Source organism: Folsomia candida, unplaced genomic scaffold (assembly GCF_002217175.1).
Source record: "Folsomia candida strain VU population unplaced genomic scaffold, ASM221717v1 Fcan01_Sc014, whole genome shotgun sequence".
Lineage (NCBI taxonomy): Eukaryota > Metazoa > Arthropoda > Collembola > Entomobryomorpha > Isotomidae > Folsomia > Folsomia candida.
Window position 1 is genome coordinate 2,157,252 of NW_019091206.1, and position 18,608 is coordinate 2,175,859.

At 36.1% G+C, this 18,608-nt stretch overlaps 2 protein-coding genes across 5 annotated transcripts; both read right to left on the reverse strand.

Annotated features, from left to right (window-relative positions):
* Positions 1–215: 215 nt before the first annotated feature.
* On the reverse strand, positions 216–3,211 carry LOC110856000. Of its 3 annotated transcripts, XM_022104439.2 has the most exons (5): positions 3,062–3,211; positions 2,767–2,979; positions 1,358–1,457; positions 539–1,071; positions 216–258 (listed from the first exon to the last, which is right to left on the reverse strand). In XM_022104439.2, the coding sequence occupies exons 1-4, from the start codon at positions 3,116–3,118 to the stop codon at positions 542–544; spliced, it is 900 nt and encodes a 299-aa protein (XP_021960131.1). In that variant the 5' UTR covers positions 3,119–3,211; the 3' UTR covers positions 216–258; positions 539–541. The 3 variants fall into 3 exon arrangements, with proteins under 3 accessions (XP_021960131.1, XP_035712686.1, XP_035712685.1); XM_035856793.1 differs by having other exon boundaries at positions 216–1,071; positions 2,905–2,979; XM_035856792.1 differs by having other exon boundaries at positions 216–1,071; positions 3,062–3,210.
* A 6,736-nt stretch (positions 3,212–9,947) lies between these two features.
* On the reverse strand, positions 9,948–11,476 carry LOC110856026. Of its 2 annotated transcripts, XM_035856701.1 has the most exons (5): positions 11,390–11,476; positions 11,138–11,300; positions 10,490–10,594; positions 10,250–10,413; positions 9,948–10,158 (listed from the first exon to the last, which is right to left on the reverse strand). In XM_035856701.1, the coding sequence occupies exons 2-5, from the start codon at positions 11,298–11,300 to the stop codon at positions 10,075–10,077; spliced, it is 516 nt and encodes a 171-aa protein (XP_035712594.1). In that variant the 5' UTR covers positions 11,390–11,476; the 3' UTR covers positions 9,948–10,074. The 2 variants fall into 2 exon arrangements, with proteins under 2 accessions (XP_035712594.1, XP_021960161.1); XM_022104469.2 differs by having other exon boundaries at positions 11,138–11,474.
* Between the last annotated feature and the right edge of the window lie 7,132 nt (positions 11,477–18,608).

Sequence of the window (18,608 nt, forward strand, 5' to 3'; positions counted from 1 at the left end):
AGAAAAATTAAATTCAACATAATCCTCGGCCACAATATAGTTATTTATTTGCACACATACCCGTTCATGTGCACCATCAAAAAGGAGAATCAAAAGTGCACATTACACATTACGCCAATGAAGAACATATTTAGTTGACTTGTTTAACTTTTAACCCATTGCGAAGGGAATTATCACCAGATAAAGCAAACCCGAAAAATTAAAATCATAATAAATGCGTCATGAACAGTTAATTTATTGCTTTAAGAAGTACAGAGTCTGTAAGAATGTCACACAATTATATACTCTCGTTTTATCCTCTATACAACCTCCTAGTAAAATGGTTTTCACCTGATCCAGGCAGCTCGCACCTACTTAACTCTAGTCCCGAATACACATTTCAATCTTGGGCTATGCATAAGCTGCGACATGATTCATGTCGCACCCACTTGACTCATGTCACATGAGTGAAGTGGGTGCGAGCTACCTGGATCAGGTGAAAACCATTTTACTAGGAGGTTGTATAGAGGATAAAGCGAGAGTAATTCAAAATCCCCACCCTTCACACTGTCCCAGCACAGACGAGAATGTCGAAATCTGTACACTGGTAAATTTTGTGAAAATATGAATACATCAACAATGTATAATCATTCTCGTTTAAGTATCCACGGATCGGGTATGAAACTGCAACCTCTGGTTTAGTTGAGCCCGCCGCATTACAGCGGCCGGCATATCCTCTCCTCAAATTTCCTTTTGATGCTACGTTTACTGCTTTCGCGGCTAAAAGCGACCTCTCCACGTCAATCCAGTCCTTCACCCCGTCAAGGATTTGGGAAGCAGGGACATATTCCAGCCTGACTCCGAGTGGTTGGCGGAGATGATACGTTCCCAGCCCGAACGGAAAAGGATACTCGCCCTTAGAGTGAATACCCCAACAGTTGTTTAAATGCCCTCTCCCCAAAAGTTCTTCATCACCGACAAATCCTTTGCACAACGTGTCTCCGGTAAATGCGGGTGTGTTGTTGAAAACCTCAGTCTTGGCGAGGTCAGCGTTTGAGACAAATTCGAAACTTGGTTTGTACGTTGAACAGGCTGTAGTGGATTATTCAATTCCACAGTTTAGCAAATATATTTAATGCATATAGATTTGTTTTATGTAAAATGTGCATTAATTAACTTTGTTATCTTCTCCTAAATGTAAATTCGTGGTATGGTGTTAATATGATAAAGTTGCTAGAACCGTATCTTTAACCTCACGGAATTGCGGTATGATTTCAATATGTACATATTTTGGTACGTTATTTCGATTTACAAATTTCTGACTGGTTAAAAATACGAGTCGCACTTTTCCTTGTTCATGGTCTGTGTTGGTACATACTTGTTGGATGATTCAAGGCTAAACGGGGGACCGGATGGCAACCACACTTCTCCTGGATTTGAGATGTGACGAGGGACATGTTTTTCAATGCGGTTTGTATCTGCGGGAAATGACAAACAAATTAGTTGAGTGGCACATTCACGTGCATCTACATATTTATTTTATGCTGTATCTATTAAATATTGAATAACTCTGCAAGGTGCCTGTTATGAGGCTGTTAATTCAGTATATTATACACGATCCCACGCCAATTTCTTAATTATAAGGTGAGGTAAAAATCTAGCAACGTTACACCTTAGTATGCGTTTGCCCACCCCCTCTTTAAAACTTAACCACTCCCTGGAGCCAAAGGGGTGAATGTTCAAAAGAAATGTCTTAAACAAAAAAAAACTTATTACGGGGATGATTTAAGCCGCCTATGATACAGGTTTTCAATTTGACCATCCATTAAAAAGTTTTCATGAAGGAAAAAAATTTTTTCGTCCGTTTCCGTGGAAACAATCATGTTCGTTTAATGAAAAAATGAAAGCTCGTATGGGGTTTTCATATAAGAAAAATCAAAATCAAAGTGATTGGATAACAAATGAGCTAATTATCTTATACCTGAAAATTTTAAACCAGGTGTTATATAACAACTATATTAATTAGTGCATCATATATCTTCACCATTTTTCCATGCAAAATTTCCAACCATAAAAAATTGTACAAATATCTTGCTGCACAAATACCTTAGATCTTCCGTTTTTCATATCATTCACTAGTTCCCATTGCACTTAACTTTTGTACATGGTTTTCAAATATGTCAATAACTATGCAAAACTGAAGAATGTAAAGTTCTGAAAAATATTCACTTAAGAAATCTGATAAATAGTTTTCCAGCAGCACATATTTACAAAATTATTTACATATGTATGTACACATTCGCAGCCAAGCCACTTTTACCCGTAAAGCATTGAGGGGATTCACGACGACTTCGCATCGTTAGAAACGTTAGCAAAAAATCAAAGTTCGCAAGTTCACAAAAATTTTAGATTGAAAATTGGTTTTCGAACTTGCGCGTCTCCAAGGCTAGTATTTAGTTCGCAAATTAAAAAAAAAATATGTTGCGATGCGAACATGCGAACTCGTAATAAATCACCCCATTATTTCTTAAAACATTTCATAAATTAAAGTTGAGTTCAGAATCAACGGACAGATTTGAATTGAATTTTACCCGACAACTAATGTTAATCAAATTGGCATGCGATTTTGGAGCGTACAAATCATGCCCCCATTGAATCAGAAATATAGTTCAACTGCGATACGAAATGAGACTTAATTATAATTAAGTTTTGGTATACCAAAACTTGGCACATTCTGTGTCTTTGCTAAATTTGTTCATGAGTAAGGCCAACATTAATTAAAATTACACTTCTCGCTTCACCCCGCAACGTCGTCTGAGCATGCTCCAAGGCAGCCATTCTTGAGATGGTGGACTCTCTTTGGCTCCTTTCCTGCCGGATTGAGCTCGCTAATGAATTTATTTCCATGGCGAGGGAGACAATTACCTCCTTCTGTGAAGTTGAATTGTCTACAAAGTATTCATCTTTATCTTCTGAAGAGTCTCCTCTAGTGTCCGATAACTACATATATTTACAATGAGAAAGACGAGAGTTACGACTATAGGATTTTGATATAAATTCTTGCATGGAAATATGTATGTACCTGGTTGAAAGTAGCAAAAATTATGAAACAAAAAGAAATACGCGTAGCAGGTACCATGTTGGCTATTGCTCGCTTTTGTATTTTTTATCAAACTGAGAGTTTTGAAAAGTTTGATTTAGAAGGATGTACATCAATAATCGCACACAGGAAATTGTGGCTTTCCTACTCGTGAAAAACAGTTACAATAAAGGATGGTAAAATTTATCCGAATTTGTAAAATATTGGCCAAGTGGTGAGTAAGCTTTTCACGGTCTTGAATAAATTTTACACAATTAATTACTCTTATCTAACACGCAAAGTTTGCTTCTGCTGTAAAATCATATAGCAATGCATAATTTATAGCAACGTTCATAGCAAAGTATTGTATCACAAAGTTCATAATATGATTAACGCATGTGCATTAAAAGAAGACCCAATTTTGTATGCATTTCTTATCGAAAAATGGGTCTTCTGTTAAAACACAAACCATAGTAAATACGTACTGACATGTATACAAACATAAACCATAGACACATGTCTGATATATGTACATATATATCTGATTACACATGACATTTAATATGATTAATAAATATATCAAAAAACTGGTTACGTACTTATCAAAAATGTCACTGAGGTCATAATGTAATAAGATTTATAATACGAGGTCACTAAATACTCCTTAAATTGCTTATGTTATTAAAACTAATATAACTTAATGGCACTCTTAACAAATACCTGATTTTATTTGATTTTATTTTATTATCACTACCCTTCTAGGGCTTTATGCCCATAGCGTAACGCAAAATACTAAACGAATACTTTTGTTTAAAAATTGATCGCAAAATTTTGTAATTGTCAGATCAACTTACAATGCGAGGCCGTGAAGTGGTACGCTCAGATTTGAATCGGACCAACTTTATTTTGTAATCCAACTAATAATAATGAACACATGTTTCGGCATTTTCGATAATGCTCACTTTCTGATCCGTAATTTGACCCCAAAGTTAGAAAAATGATCATTTCTTCGTGCGAGATCAACCGCTCGCTCCTCCGGTTCTCTCTCTTTCTCGCTCACTTCATCCTCTCGCTTGTAATGCTTATTATTTTTATGCTCGAATTGCATACACAGATATTACATTTAATACGTTTATTTGATTAAATGCCAAGAGTACATACTATGAACTATTAATACAACTACTTGCGTGATAATTTTTATAGAAATGAGTAAAACAGAAAGAAAACTTGCACCAGCTACACTTAATGAATGAAACTATTTCGCAATCAATTAAACTACAATTAGTTTCCTTTGACTGAAAACATACCTGACTGACATTTTCAAAAATAGGCTTGTCACCATCTGCCCACACTCCACTTGAGTACCAACAATAGCGAACCATGGGTAAAAACACTGGTGCACTTAACACAAAATGCACCAGTGATTGAAGTTTTAATATTCCATTCCGAGAACATAACTCGGACAATTCTTCCGCTTCCCGATGACAATGTAAAGAGTCATAATAGTAAAACTGTTTTACTAGAAATTTCAATAGTCTGTGAAAATATGTGTCAAGTGGTTGGCAGAGATCCGTGCAACCTTCCGGAACAAATTTAAGTATAAAGTCGAATGTCTCTTTATCTTCAAACCTTTCATCATATAGTTCTATATTAGTTTGGCCTGTCCAATTGTCTAGTATATAAAGAATTTGATTATATTCGGCAACAGGGACTACCAATCTGTCAAGAAAATCAGCAACCAAAGTATTGGTTAGTTTACCAGACTTGCTTGCTGAAACGACTAGATTTGGTGCAGAAAATATACTTCGTTGTACTTGAGGACCAAACGTACCACTCGTTTCCTTTTCAAAAATATGTAAAAGAGCACTTGTTAGATTACATTTTAACTAAAAACTTAATTAACTAATGAATTAACTAGAAACACATGTACGTACTTGTAAGCAAACATAAACTTGAGGCAGAATTGACCCATCATATGCAATTATGTATTGAACCGTGTAGGAATGAGTCACTTTATTTTTTGGGGAAAATGCTGTTCCGATTGTTGTTCTTTCTCCCTTCCATGTTAAACTTCGAGTAGAAAGAACTTCGTATTTAAAACCAGTCTGGTCCGTATTCCAAATATTTTCTTTTTCATACATGGTCAAGAGTATCTGCATTATTATATTTCATTTCTATAGTATTTCATTTCTGAATTTTTCAGTTCGACCAAGAAGTTGATCCATATTTTTCACTGTCGATCTTTTTATCAATTTTTGAATTTTCCTAGACGAAATTCTATTTCGGTGTTTGAATGTAGTAATCCATGTATCACATGCTTTGAAATTGAAACCAGGATAGTCCCTGGATTTAATCAACGCCCACTGCCTAATGTCAATTGTGTGAATCGGTAGAAATCCATTTCTGGCTTCTCGAAACCGTTCCAGAACAAAATCTTCAATTTCACACATGATTGTAAATTTAGTGCCACCTAATATTAATAAATTTTTACTGTAATATAAATTCATTTCATTGCGCTTAAACTATATCATAAAATTATGCACCCATATTAATTTGGTCTTTCCATCTTTTAATATAGCTTCTGAATTTGACTTTCTTAAATTGTTGGTTAAATGTCCTAAACTTCCATTTTTTGTTTTTGTTAAATGCTTCGATAGCTTTTTTCTTATACTCCATATGCACTCCGTCATCAATTATTTTACATCCGTTCTCGTCCTCATACGGTTCCAAACTGCATATTCCAGGCGAGTCCGCTAATAATGTGGGAATTCATGCAAAACAAATCAGATCACAAACTATTTGTTGCTTGTAACCTAAATGACGCACCTTCTGTCAATTCCTCGTCTTCAACAAATACATAATCATGTACTAATTCGCACAGTTTTTCCAGTAGTAGGTCTCCAAGCACAGCTTCTTCTTCCGTTGGATCTATATCCTCGCAATCGAAGCGTTCTTTTATTTTCACAATTAATATTTTCGATACAGACAGCAAATTTATACTAAACTAAACTTCATTGTAGTAATAATAAATAATCAGAATGATGAAAATTAAGATAATGTAATAGGCGGCTAAAATATATTGTATTAAATATATTGTAAAAGTATTAAATGTAATATCTGTGTATGCAATTCGAGCATAAAAATAATAAGCATTACAAGCGAGAGGATGAAGTGAGCGAGAAAGAGAGAGAACCGGAGGAGCGAGCGGTTGACCTCGCACGAAGAAAATGATCATTTTTCTAACGTTCGGGTCAAATTACGGACCAGAAAGTGAGCATTATCGAAAATGCCGAAACATGGGTTCATTATTATTAGTTGGATTACAAAATAAAGTTGGTCCGATTCAAATCTGAGCGTACCACTTCACGGCCTCGCATTGTTAGACAACGTTATATTTCCAAGCATAATTACATTGATTAACTAAACTTGATGAGGAATAAGAATTATTAAAAACATGGCACATGTTTATGGCTGAATTTCGATAATTTGATTTCGGGAATGTATCCATTTTTCATGTTAAGGTTAGAAAGGAAGGGTTGAAAAACAACTGCGTAGGGACTACATTTTAAGTGTTAGCATCAGAGGTCATGCAAACGAAAACAAAAATGTATGAAGGCAATTTATCTGGATTTGAATTGACCGGAGTACTTTTGTTTCAAATTATGTTTGGGGAATGTTAGCTCGCCCAACAAGGCCTCAACTGATTGATCAACACCCTATGAGAGCAGCAAAGTTATCAAGAAGTCCACCGTCTTCCTCCATATGACGAGAGATGTAGCCTTATCAATATCGCCTTATTTTCCATCTCCGAGTGACAGCTTGGACGACGGAAAGGACATAACAGAACGTTTACTCCATTTCGAACCGTTCAAACTTTTAAGCAATCCAAGTAGCTCAACCGACTTCTGATACGGATTCGCGGCCAGCTTAAATGGACCGACAATGACGATGAACATATAGACTGCAAATATGGACAAGGAAAGTAGAAATTGGGGTGGCAGGGCGGATGCGGAGGTTATCAGAATGTATAGCGCCAAGCTTTCGGTAAGTGTTACGCTTCCGATTATCACTTGCATGATGGGGATTCCCAATACCGCATTCTGCATGTTCGATAACAGCTGAATGATCCGATAGGTCACCAGGTAGGGCGACTGGAAAACCTCTCTTTCATGAAACTTTCTGTGAAATTGTTTAGTAGTGAATCAGAGAAATTCAGATTCGTATAGAGGTTATGAAGTAGGGCATTCTAACATATGACCTCTTACCTCTTTATGGCTCCGAGTAACATTATTTTGACTTCCAAGGGATAAATGAAGATTACCACTACTAAGAAAAATGTCGCTGCGGACGCAACAGCAGCGAAGTAGTATGACAAACTTGTGAGCAGAGCCTTGAGCATGAACCGCATTTGTGGGGCGTCGTCCCACGATCTACATTCGACATATAGAAAGCTGCTTAAAATTGGCGGAATGCAGGGGCAATACAAAACCATAATGATGACAGTGAGTGGCATTGTGACCAAAGCTCCGACCGAGAGGTAGATCAGGTTAATAAAATAGGCGTGAACGATAGGCAACCCTGACGATAAAAACAAGAGAATTAATTATGGTATTTTCAAATTCTATCATTTTCACTACGAATCGTATTTCTAACAATGCGATGCTGATAATAGGCAGATTTTGACTCACTGAGTTCAATTCTAGGGAAGCCAAGTTTTGAATTTTCAAGGTTTATATACTTACGCGAATTGTATTATGGAGAAACATAAAACATAAAACATAAAACTCGTTCGCTGCAAACATTTAAAAACGAGCAAGTTGCTTAACCAAAATATTTGTCAATTATAGGGTCATTTCACAAACAAGGAAACAAAAAATTGGAAACAAGACCATTAGATCAACTAGTATTGGTGAAGATTCTACAGTCCGATCAAAGCTAAAACCGGCTTACCTTTTTCAGGGTAATCTCCTTCGATTTGTAGGCAGGAGTTTATCAATAACACGGTGTCCTTCTTAACCCAACTAAAGTATATTAAGGAAATTTCAACCGCCATTTCCGCCGTTAGAAGGAACGATACGAATATGAACTTCCAAATTGGTATTGCAGCATTGCTGTGCAACCGTTCCCATAAAAACCACTTCATAATTCCAGTCAAGTGAAGCCCAATGACCATAATTGCAAATAAATTCATCGAGTATCTTGACTTTGGATACAAGGAACTTTGAAGCATAATACATGTTTTCTATTTGAAATTTAATTGAGTTTTCAATGGATAATAAATAAATTTCAAATTCCTCAAAACCATGAACTTATGGCCATTTACTTTATTAACACTTTTAATGGGAATGCTATGTATATCTTTCTTCCTATTAGACTCAGGAAAAAAAGCAGGGTTATTCTTCCGAGAAACTTCCTCTGAAGAGTTTGACATGAAATTCAATAAGCTAGCTTGAATGGTTGTCGAGTTATTCAAGGAAAATTAGTAACGGCTTGATGCCATGTGGCCATGGCATCAAGGGGTTCTTCTTAAATCATGGGACACTACAACATATCCAAGAGGCATCGAAATCTGAGAGGGGCAACATGTGAAACTCCCCTATTGCGTGGATTATAACCCTTCTTATTAGTCGCTCAAGCGGCTCTTTGTGTTTTCTTGTTCATGAAAGCTCGACCAAATGTAATTTCAATTAGGGCAAATCCAGTTGAAACTGCTGATATTGAACTTCAAAATTGAGGGAGGATGTTGAAAATCCGAGTTTGCATAATTTTTTCAATTTTCAAGTTTTCTAACGACTGTGCATTTGTTTCAACCTTTTTCCCAGGACAGGATTGAAAGGGTTCTTTCTGTTTTACATGCCTCATTAGAAGGGACACTTCGTGTTGCCATAAGTTTACACATTTTTACTTGGTCAATCTGACCACATATGTATACATGCTTTACATCTTTGTAAAACCTTTACATGCATTGTCGTCGCGAAATTGAATAATTATTTTTATGAATATTTGACCCCAAAATTTGTATGATTTGACGTGATATGAAAATGTTGATTATGAAATGTGTATTATGTATGTATGTATTTGAGACTGGACCAGAGTAGGGAAATTTGAAGGTGCCAGCCAGTCTCGATTTAAGTGACTTTTAGCCACATTTTATCTCCACTTTTGTACTCTCTTGAACTCTACTTGACCTCCTCAGCCCCACCTCCCAGCGTCTTGTTGGCCTTCTGCCATTGGTCGGTGAAGCTGAGGAGACCTTTTGCTTTGTGTGAATTGAATTAGTGTCACTCCAACTCTGAGGAAGAACAGTGCCTCATTCTAGTCCCCTCGTCACTCATTTATAAATTATAACGCTCATTTTGTAATTATTTGGTGGATTTTGTGACAATAAACCCTAAGAAATAACTATTTATGACCACGCTTATTTGAAACAGTCACCCACCGAAACTACATAATAGTCACTCACTCACACAAGCACATAACATAATACAGTCCTCTTGTGACCAATTTTCTACATGCATGATCCACAATAACTATTGACAACAGTCTAAAAATACTTGCCGTGCAGTCTAAATCCTTTTTGCTAACAGCAACGAGGCAAAGGAATTTCCTACGAATTTTGCCATAATTTTCTCTACGTTTTAGCGCAACATTTATTAACTAATGTAGGGCCATTAATGTACGACTTCTGTATTGTCAAATATTTTCATGTCATAGAATAAATCATTAAACTCTGATACACAAATTCACTTGTTCAAAATAAGATAAATAGCTTCTGGATGAAAGTGAAAGATTACATGTTCTCATGCGGGAAAACCGGCCGGTGTTTTTTTTGAAATGCCTAGATAATTAAATTCAAAAGTATGAAAATATCTCTAAAATGTGCAACGTGTTCAAATTACTAAAAAATGCCGAATCTTTATTATCTCAAGTAAGTTGCACAATTTCGGACAAGGAATTTTATATAGGAATGCCAATTGTTACTCATAGGTTATTAATGGAAGGTTTGGAGAGAGGCCTTAATTTTCAATCAAGCCAGCAAAACATCGATTTATATGTGTGCTTATCTGATCATAGTAGCGAACTTCAAACTGACCGGTTTTCTACAAAATACAAAGGTACAGCTATATAAATGTCTGCAAACATATAAAATGAGTTCCAAGCATGTAAAAATTTCACAGATAAATAACTTACCCCTCGCAAGGCAGCCGGGATTGTGACAGGTTCAACCAGCTTGTATGAATTGCCACCGTAGAATGAATCGGTATATGTTTTAGTACCAAAATCGTAAGTTGCCATAGATGAAACGCTTCCATAGATGAAACGAAGTCGATATTTCATACTGATCGTGTTATGTGCTGCCCGTTAAATAAACTATTTCACTAAAACCATTCCACCATAATTTTACAATGGTTTAAAGTCTTAAAACCCCACCTGGCCAAAAAGTCGGTGATATGTAGTACGTTGAGCCCACAGTCATAATACAAGCTTGAACAGTACAGCTGGTGACCTCCATCTGCACAAATGTTCCGTTTTCATCTGTAAAATAGTGCACTATTATTTAGGATGCCAACATACTTATTTCAAAATTTTCAAAGTCAGTAAAATTGATCTATTGAGAGGATAGGGAAGAATAACATAGCAAATGTTATGCAAGCTTTTGTGTGCATAGGCATTTCTATATAAACTTCTAGACCTGCGTAATTTTAATAGTGAATTAAATTTTGTCACAGTACGGCGTTGTTCACTTTATTAACTACCCATAATGGCTCCAATGATAAACTTAAAAGAAAATAATTCAAAGGTTTTTAAATTTTTATTGGATTCTGAATATTTTTCCTTAATTTTTACTATTTTCGAAGTTTGTAAACCGCAATCAAATATTCGATATGTTGGGATTGTTAAACCCGTCTTATAAGTTTTGAAGGTCATTGCTATCTATCTTACCACGCACACATGTACATACACACATTCCCATGCACCACAAACCCGAAACTGTTTATGAAGTTTACGAGCAGGCTGTAATTTTGATGAGATTATTTGATACACGATTAAATGCTAAAAATATTGTATATGTCTTACTCCAGTAGCATCTAGCTGGTGTGGGTGTGACTATTCCAAGCATCTGCATCTTGTCACTTCCGGTATGATTTGACCGAATGATGATTGATGCCTCTGCGAATGACGCGATTGCTATGAGAAAGCTAATTATTTCTATAGTGCGTGAAGTTTTTGAGGACGCCATCTCCAAAAAATAAGTTAATATGTATGTATTTATATTACTTAAATGTGTACTCCAAAAACTGGTATAATGAAAAATTAATTGCTCTTCACCTGATTAAGTAATTAAAAATTCTCTGCTGATTTGTATTGCTTTATATACCTGCTAAGTTGATGGGAAATCATGCTTGTTAATGAAACCCATAGAGGTAATTGATAACAGGCCTGCTGAGAAGCGTGTGATCATCATTAATGATGCAACTTTTATGCGCACGTTCTTATGATGGATTCGTGCGCAAATTATGTTGCAATAGCCTATAAATTATACACTAAAAATTTTCAATTGACGTATATTGCGTCAAGCTATTATACTATTACATATATTAGTTGACGTATATTACAATATCAATTCGTGTCATTTGTGAGACTCGCTGGAAAGTTATTTAATTAATGTGTGACAGCTGTCAAGTCCAGCCAAGCTCCCAATTATCATCAATCATGTATAGTGGTTGAGCCTAAAGTTCGTCCATATATATTCTATTCATATGTTCATAAAAATTTGACCCGCTCGTACATACAGATGAAGTGACGGGGAAGGGTGGGGCACTTATTGGCACTGTGGCTTGACATTGGAAATCTGTTAATTAATTACGTACAATTTAACTTTGTCTAATTTGGTTTAGCACACCAAATCGCAATAAAAAGACCAAATTAGAAAAGTACATATTTTGTAATTGATCATAAATGATACTGTTAAAGGATTAAGTTTGCGTACGATGGGTGTTCGGAATTTCAATTAGTTCTAATTCATTCAGTTTCCGGGTTATGATGCTTAATTTTTTAATTGGCTTCTGAATTAATCTCAAATGCAAATTGTTATAAAAAAAGTTCTGAAACAATTACAGGATTTGACGTCAGAAATCTATTTGTGGATGCGAATGGAAAAACGAGGACAAAGTTTGCGTACGATTTTGGATAATTTTTAGATGTGACAAGTACCAAGTTGATGGGAAATCATGCTTGTTAATGAAACCCATAGACGTAAGTGATAACAGGCTTGTTGAGAAGATTGGGATCATCATTGATTGATTGATTGATTATGGTTTTTATTAACTGTGTCGAATAAGTGATGCGGTTTATAAGTCCCGCCCATAACACATAATTACAATTATCCATCCCCTTAAGTATTTTATTCACATCAGTCTCGAATTACACACTTAAAACTAGCTTACTTACTACTTACTTGCTAAAGATAACTTACTTAAACTAACTAACCTACGTCGTTCGTCGTCGTTCTGCAACTCCTTCCTCTCTTTCGCTCCTCCCTCTATCTTTCTAGCTCAACTAATCTTCTATTTTTGTCCGATGTATACCGTTTTATTTATTAGATTTGGCGAATTACCCAAATCTACTGCTCTTTTTCCCGGAGATGTGTATCTTTGTCACTCTTCCTCAGCATCTCCCTTTCTCATGCTCTTGCGTAACACTTCCGAGATTTATTTATTACATTGTCCTCAATGTAAGAGGCAATAAAACTTAAATCTTATAACTAAAATTTTCTATTTCTATTGGGTTGATCTTAAAATTAGTAACTAACATAATTTCAAGGGTAAGGTTTCAGATTTTAAATTGAGTAGAGATTTCAAGCTGTGATAATAAAATTAAGTTGTAATTTGATTTTGCAGGATTGAAGTGATAATGATTTTACAGACATTATTTTAAAAACTCGAACACCAAATTAAATTACTAAGATTGTAATAATAAGATTTTTACTTTATTCGTTGCTTTTAATATGCTTGAGAGTTAAGACTTGAGACTGGAAAAATACAAAATGGTCAAGAAGAATACTGAGAATTTGAATGTACGAAACAATGGTTGAAAATGGTCAAACTCACGAAAAACTTGGGTACATAAATATAAAGACAATTCAATTAGTAAAATGATTGCATATGCGTCAGAGGTACAAATATGTAAATCCAAGTAGAGATACTCAAATAGAAAAGTCACTAAATATTACATATCTCAACAATAATAAATATTAAATAATAATAAATAATAACTGCTGCCTTTATTACCAGTTTCAAAAATGCTTCGCCGTTTGGTTACCTTTGTTTTCACATTGGGCTTAAAACTAATGCTTATGAGGATGTAGCTGACTTAATTTGTCAGGTAGTCGATGTATGCATGCATTTATGTACCTGCTTAGGGAATAATAAAAATATTTAACAAGCACAAAGCACGGAGAAATAAGCATCAGTAAACGCGAGACAACGAATTGTATTTATGAATACACGCATATTGATTTTATATATATTTGACTTAATTTTCGGATTAATACTTTTTAAATATGTACATTATATAAGCTAAAACTAATTAAGCATATTCATTGGTACTTATCATATAAACTAAATAAACAATGTACGTTTTTGGATACGATGCATTTTCCAAAGGGTTAACCATAATATACACTGAAGTATGTACATATTTTATATATTTTAATAATATAATTAATAATTAGTCATTTCTTATAAACTAATTTTTTGCACTGAAATCGTCGATACAATGCGGTGTATTTGCATACTACTAAATAATACATTTCATTCCCTCCCATTACACTATGTATAAGTTATGCACATCGTGTCTTTAACCCTTAACCATTTGTCCAATTTATAATCCTAGACCTTTCCAAAACTTTAAGATAAACCTCATTATTCAAATTCAAATCTGGTTTTCTCCCATTTCTTCCTCCTTAAATTCCCCCACAAATCATAACCTCTCCCATAACTCGACTCGTTCTTTGACCATTGCTGTCCTTACCCTCTTCCAGCTATCCTCCATGGCTTGATAACTCACCAAATTGGGGAAAACGGTCACCACCCTGTCCCAAAATTCGGAAGAATCCTTCCACTCAAAACATTCACAGAAACCTTTCCTGCACTCACATCCAATAGCGTTCGTCGTCAACCTAAACTTGTCCCCGGGTGGAAACGGCACGTCCAAATATTTTACACTCAAACCCCGCGAATTTGTCCCATGAAGGAAAAAATTATACAAAAATGACACACTCGTTTCAAAATATTCCTGTTCGGTTAACCGTTCTCCAAAATATTGCGACTTGTTATCCCTGGAAATCCTAACCATTTCCAACACGGGGAACTGAATCGAATAATTCAACCTGCACGTGCTCTTACCCTCACAAAATTTCAGCAATATTCGCGGTATCACCACCGAATTTGGATACCTATCTCGAAATGTACATAGTCCAGTCAACAGAGTTTGTAATTAGTTGGCGCGCTAATATCTCAGGCATCTTTTGCCTCAAAAATAAGTTGCGACTTGGATTATAAGGGCAAAGTATCCCTTAACAATATACTCTAAGGGTTTTTTAATCGGTTGTATAGCTTTAAAATGACAGACAGAATAAGAAAGCGAGTTACAATAATTGAGTTTCATAACGCACAAACTCGGCCATGCGACATTTTCGAACGACTCAAACACCGGGGTTTCAAGCGCTCAACAATGAACGACACCATCAACCGGAGGCCTTAGGCTCCTAGTCTTGCTAACAAAAAAATCCCGGTCGATTTCCCACCTGAATGACCAAAATAATTCTTAAAGTTGTGAAACTCAGAATTAGAAGAAATCCTCGCCGCCGTCAATGGAAATTGGCCTTACCGAATGAGGTGGCCCTAAAGACAATCCAAATGGAACTCAAAAATGACCTGAAGGTTCGTCCAATGGATAAAAGGACATTTCACATGTTTCCGGTGCAGCAGAAGAAAAATAGGGTCACGAAAAGCAGAGCACGATTTAGGCTGTACGGTGGTGAAACTTACAAGAGCATCCTCTTCACTGATGCGATGATATTTACCGTCGAAAAAAAAATAATCGACAAAACGACCAGATTTATGCGAAACGTAAATCTGACAATTAATTAACACGATTAAAACCGAAAAAAGCTCATCTACCGGGATCTGGGATGGCTTGGCTTGGAAAGAGTTGGCCGGAGAAAGCAAATTTGTGTTTCTTACCACAAGGGGTCCAGCTGCGAGTCAAAAACTACACTGAAGAGGTTCATATGCATATCGTGAAATCCTTTCGGTTATCACTATTTAAAAATAGACATTGGACCTTCCAGCAAATTCTGGTCCTGCACACGGGGACAAAGTTGTCCAAATGTGGTTTGGTGACCTCGTTCCTGGATTTATTTCAACCCAACATTTAGCCTCAACTTAACCGGATCTCAATCCCCTGGATTACGATTTTTGGTCAAAGTTTGACGTTAAGGTCTGCCCTAAACCACACACTAGGGCAGAGTCTCTAAAAAAAATTGTAACCCAGAGCTAGGGCCGAGTATCCCGTGAAAAGCGTGCGTACATTTATAGACGCGAGACACTTCAGACTCCGGCTTGCATTAGGGCCACCGGAGGAAATTTTGGAAACTAACTTGTGGCATCAACTACATATGTCATAACCTAGTACACTCATTTTGAGAGAGCTCAAAAACCTTTAATTTCGGCATTATGGGAAAAACTAGAGGACACTTATCCAATTCGTTTAAGACTTCGGACATCTCATAATTGTATGGAACCTTTAATTTGACATGCTCGAAAAATTTCGCGGCTAGTTTTAAGATGTCAGAAAATTTTGCTGGACTAAACCAATAGTCTAGTAATTCTAGGCGGGAGACGTTTAAAACGGTTTGCTTTATGGAGGCGCTTAATTCGACATGTGACAAAGTTAAAGATGTCAAGCGCGGGATACAATGGAGAAAGTTTTCCACTGTGAATTGGCCACACCCGAGGAAGCCGAGGCTTGCAAGATTTGGAAATAAGGGAGGCAATTCGCGAATAAATTGGGCAAATATTTCATATGTATGGCGTCCCTAGTAAATATCGAGTTTCCTAACTTTCCAAAAGAGATATGTTTTGGGCGGGTGGCTTACTGCGTAAATTGTGGTATCGCTAATGCTACTGTCAGTTGAGTCGAAGGCAACAAATACCTTGAGATAAGTCAGGTTTGGAAAAGATTTTGAGAAATATTCTAAATTCTCGGACCAGTTTTCGTTTGGGAGGGTCAAATTTGTCTCCAGGGTTTTTACCTTGTGACCATTTTTATGGATAAAATTGGCAAATGGATTAATGCCGGAAGATAGATTTTGGACGTTTTTTAACCCGATAGATCGAGGACAGTTTCCCCGCACGTTAATAACATTCTGGTGACGGATAATATTATTTCGGTCGAGGTCCAGCAATTTGAACGAGAGGAGACGTTTCCGGACTTCAGTTTCCCACGTGCTGTTGATTAAGGTACATACATTCGAGGAGGTCAGATTTGGGTAGAAAGCTTGCAATCTTTCCCAATACCTGGAAATATTTAATCACAATTGAATAGAATGATTTGTAAACGTAGTCAAATTCTAATTACACTATATGTATATACAATCACATAATTAAAAATAATAATTCTGTAGATTTTTTGCAGAAATATGAAAATGATAAATTATGTGATAAACTTACCTCGGGAAGTCTAAGAGCGAGATGGGAATTATTATTGCCGTAATTGTTGTGCAACTCCATGTTACACTAATTATATAGGTATGCGACCGCGTGCTAAAGTGTTGAAAAAATATTTATTTACAAAATCTTATTTTTAAATGAGTGTATATTTGACGTTTCAAACCCTATTTGTTTGAATTTAAATTCGGGAACCTTTATTTATCAAGAAGCTTCTTAGTTTTACTCCGTGTCGTGGTATCCAAATTATTAAAAAATTCTAATCAAGAAGCAACCTGGAAGGATGACCGGGCTTGTTGGGATGCACCCTTCAAGTCAATGAGGTGATAAAAAGCGATTCATGGTTAAAATAACTTCCAAACCAAAATTTCTATTCGGCCCTTTTGGATGAATATAGATTTCTTTTGACGAGGCTCCAATGTGCTCGGGTTCTGTATACGTGCGACGGATGCATATTCTATAATTATTGTTGCTAGTAACCTCATTTGCATATTTTCACGCATTCGCGAGAGACAAAGAGTTTACTTAACATTGAAACCCCGTATCGCCGAAACGGGCATAGTGAGATTTATGCAAATGAGGTGAACCGCAACCATAATTATGGAGTACGTGTGTATTTAGGCCTGCGTGGTTTGCCCAGAAGACAGGAATTTAGGTTGTATAACTACTACATACACTCGACAAACAGTCTCTTTTGTCGAGTGATGTGATGTGATATCACTCGGGGACAGAGACCACCAAACAGTCTCTTTTGTGTAGTGATGTGATGCGATGCTATGTGACCATATCACTCCAGGACAGAGACTCGTTGGGGGTGAGCTCCACTAACCATACTTCAGGGTATCCTTCAATGTATTTTTCTGAAGCCTTACGAGAAGCGTTTCAGAGGGACAGACATACAGAGACTGGACAAATCTTAATACATAGCATTCCCATAAAAAGTGTTAGTTGGGCGCAGTTTTTAAACCAGTCAACACAAAAATCAAAGGTAAGTAGTAAATTATGCTCAGGTTCAATATCTATCATTATGCGAAAACCGCATTAAATTTACTTTACTACTTATGAAGATGGAGGACCTTAACCATAAGCGGGCGACAATCATTTTCCACTTCAACAGGGAGAGACAAATTCCGAAATTGTTAAAATTATGAAGCAATCCAAGGTGAACTATATGCTGGTTGGTCGAACTATTAACAGATTCCTGGAGACAGGGTCTACAAATAAGCGTAAAAGTTCAGGTCGTCCACGGTCAAAAAGGACTCCACAGATGCTCAAAACCTTGATGGTGCGCCTACAACGAAATCCTAGTCGAAGACTGAAGATTTTGGCCATATAAATGCTTCAGAGGAAGTAAGACTCACTCCACCATAAGATGCGTACACAATGTTGGTTCCCGTTTCTAATGTATATGTACCTCACAACCATGTAATAGCAAGCAAATATGCATTTATGTACTTATTTATAAGCGTAGAAAGTGTAGAAAATTATTACAACGAGAAATTGTGAATACATTTGAATTGTTACATCCACATTTGTACTGCAACATTTTACCTGCAAAATTTTTACCCCCATTATCCTAATTTAAATATGTAGGTCGAAATCGAGGTCCTTTACCGCGTACAATTTCAACTTCGAATACGTACTCTTTATGAAATTTTCAATTTGATCAAAAAAAAATTGAAATTTCTGTACATACTTATATGGTCATATTCTACGTTGTATTCTACTTACTATCAAAATATGTAATAAACTCCCGTTTTGATCCCTATAAATTTTTCAGGAAAAACAGAATTTCTCAATACAGGGAAGTATGGCAC

Bases quoted from the DNA above. Each gene is read 5' to 3' on its own strand.
- LOC110856026 (XM_035856701.1), bottom strand. From the start codon at position 11,300: ATGGCGTCCTCAAAAACTTCACGCACTATAGAAATAATTAGCTTTCTC. The intron at 10,414-10,489 runs GTGGGGTTTTAA...TTTAACGGGCAG, and splicing joins ATCACCGACTTTTTGGCCAG to CACATAACACGATCAGTATG. The intron at 10,159-10,249 runs GTAAGTTATTTA...TGTATTTTGTAG, and splicing joins TCCCGGCTGCCTTGCGAGGG to AAAACCGGTCAGTTTGAAGT.
- LOC110856000 (XM_022104439.2), bottom strand. From the start codon at position 3,118: ATGGTACCTGCTACGCGTATTTCTTTTTGTTTCATAATTTTTGCTACT. The intron at 2,980-3,061 runs GTACATACATAT...AAATATATGTAG, and splicing joins TTTTTGCTACTTTCAACCAG to TTATCGGACACTAGAGGAGA. The intron at 1,458-2,766 runs GTAATTTTAATT...CATTTCCCGCAG, and splicing joins TGCGGGGTGAAGCGAGAAGT to ATACAAACCGCATTGAAAAA.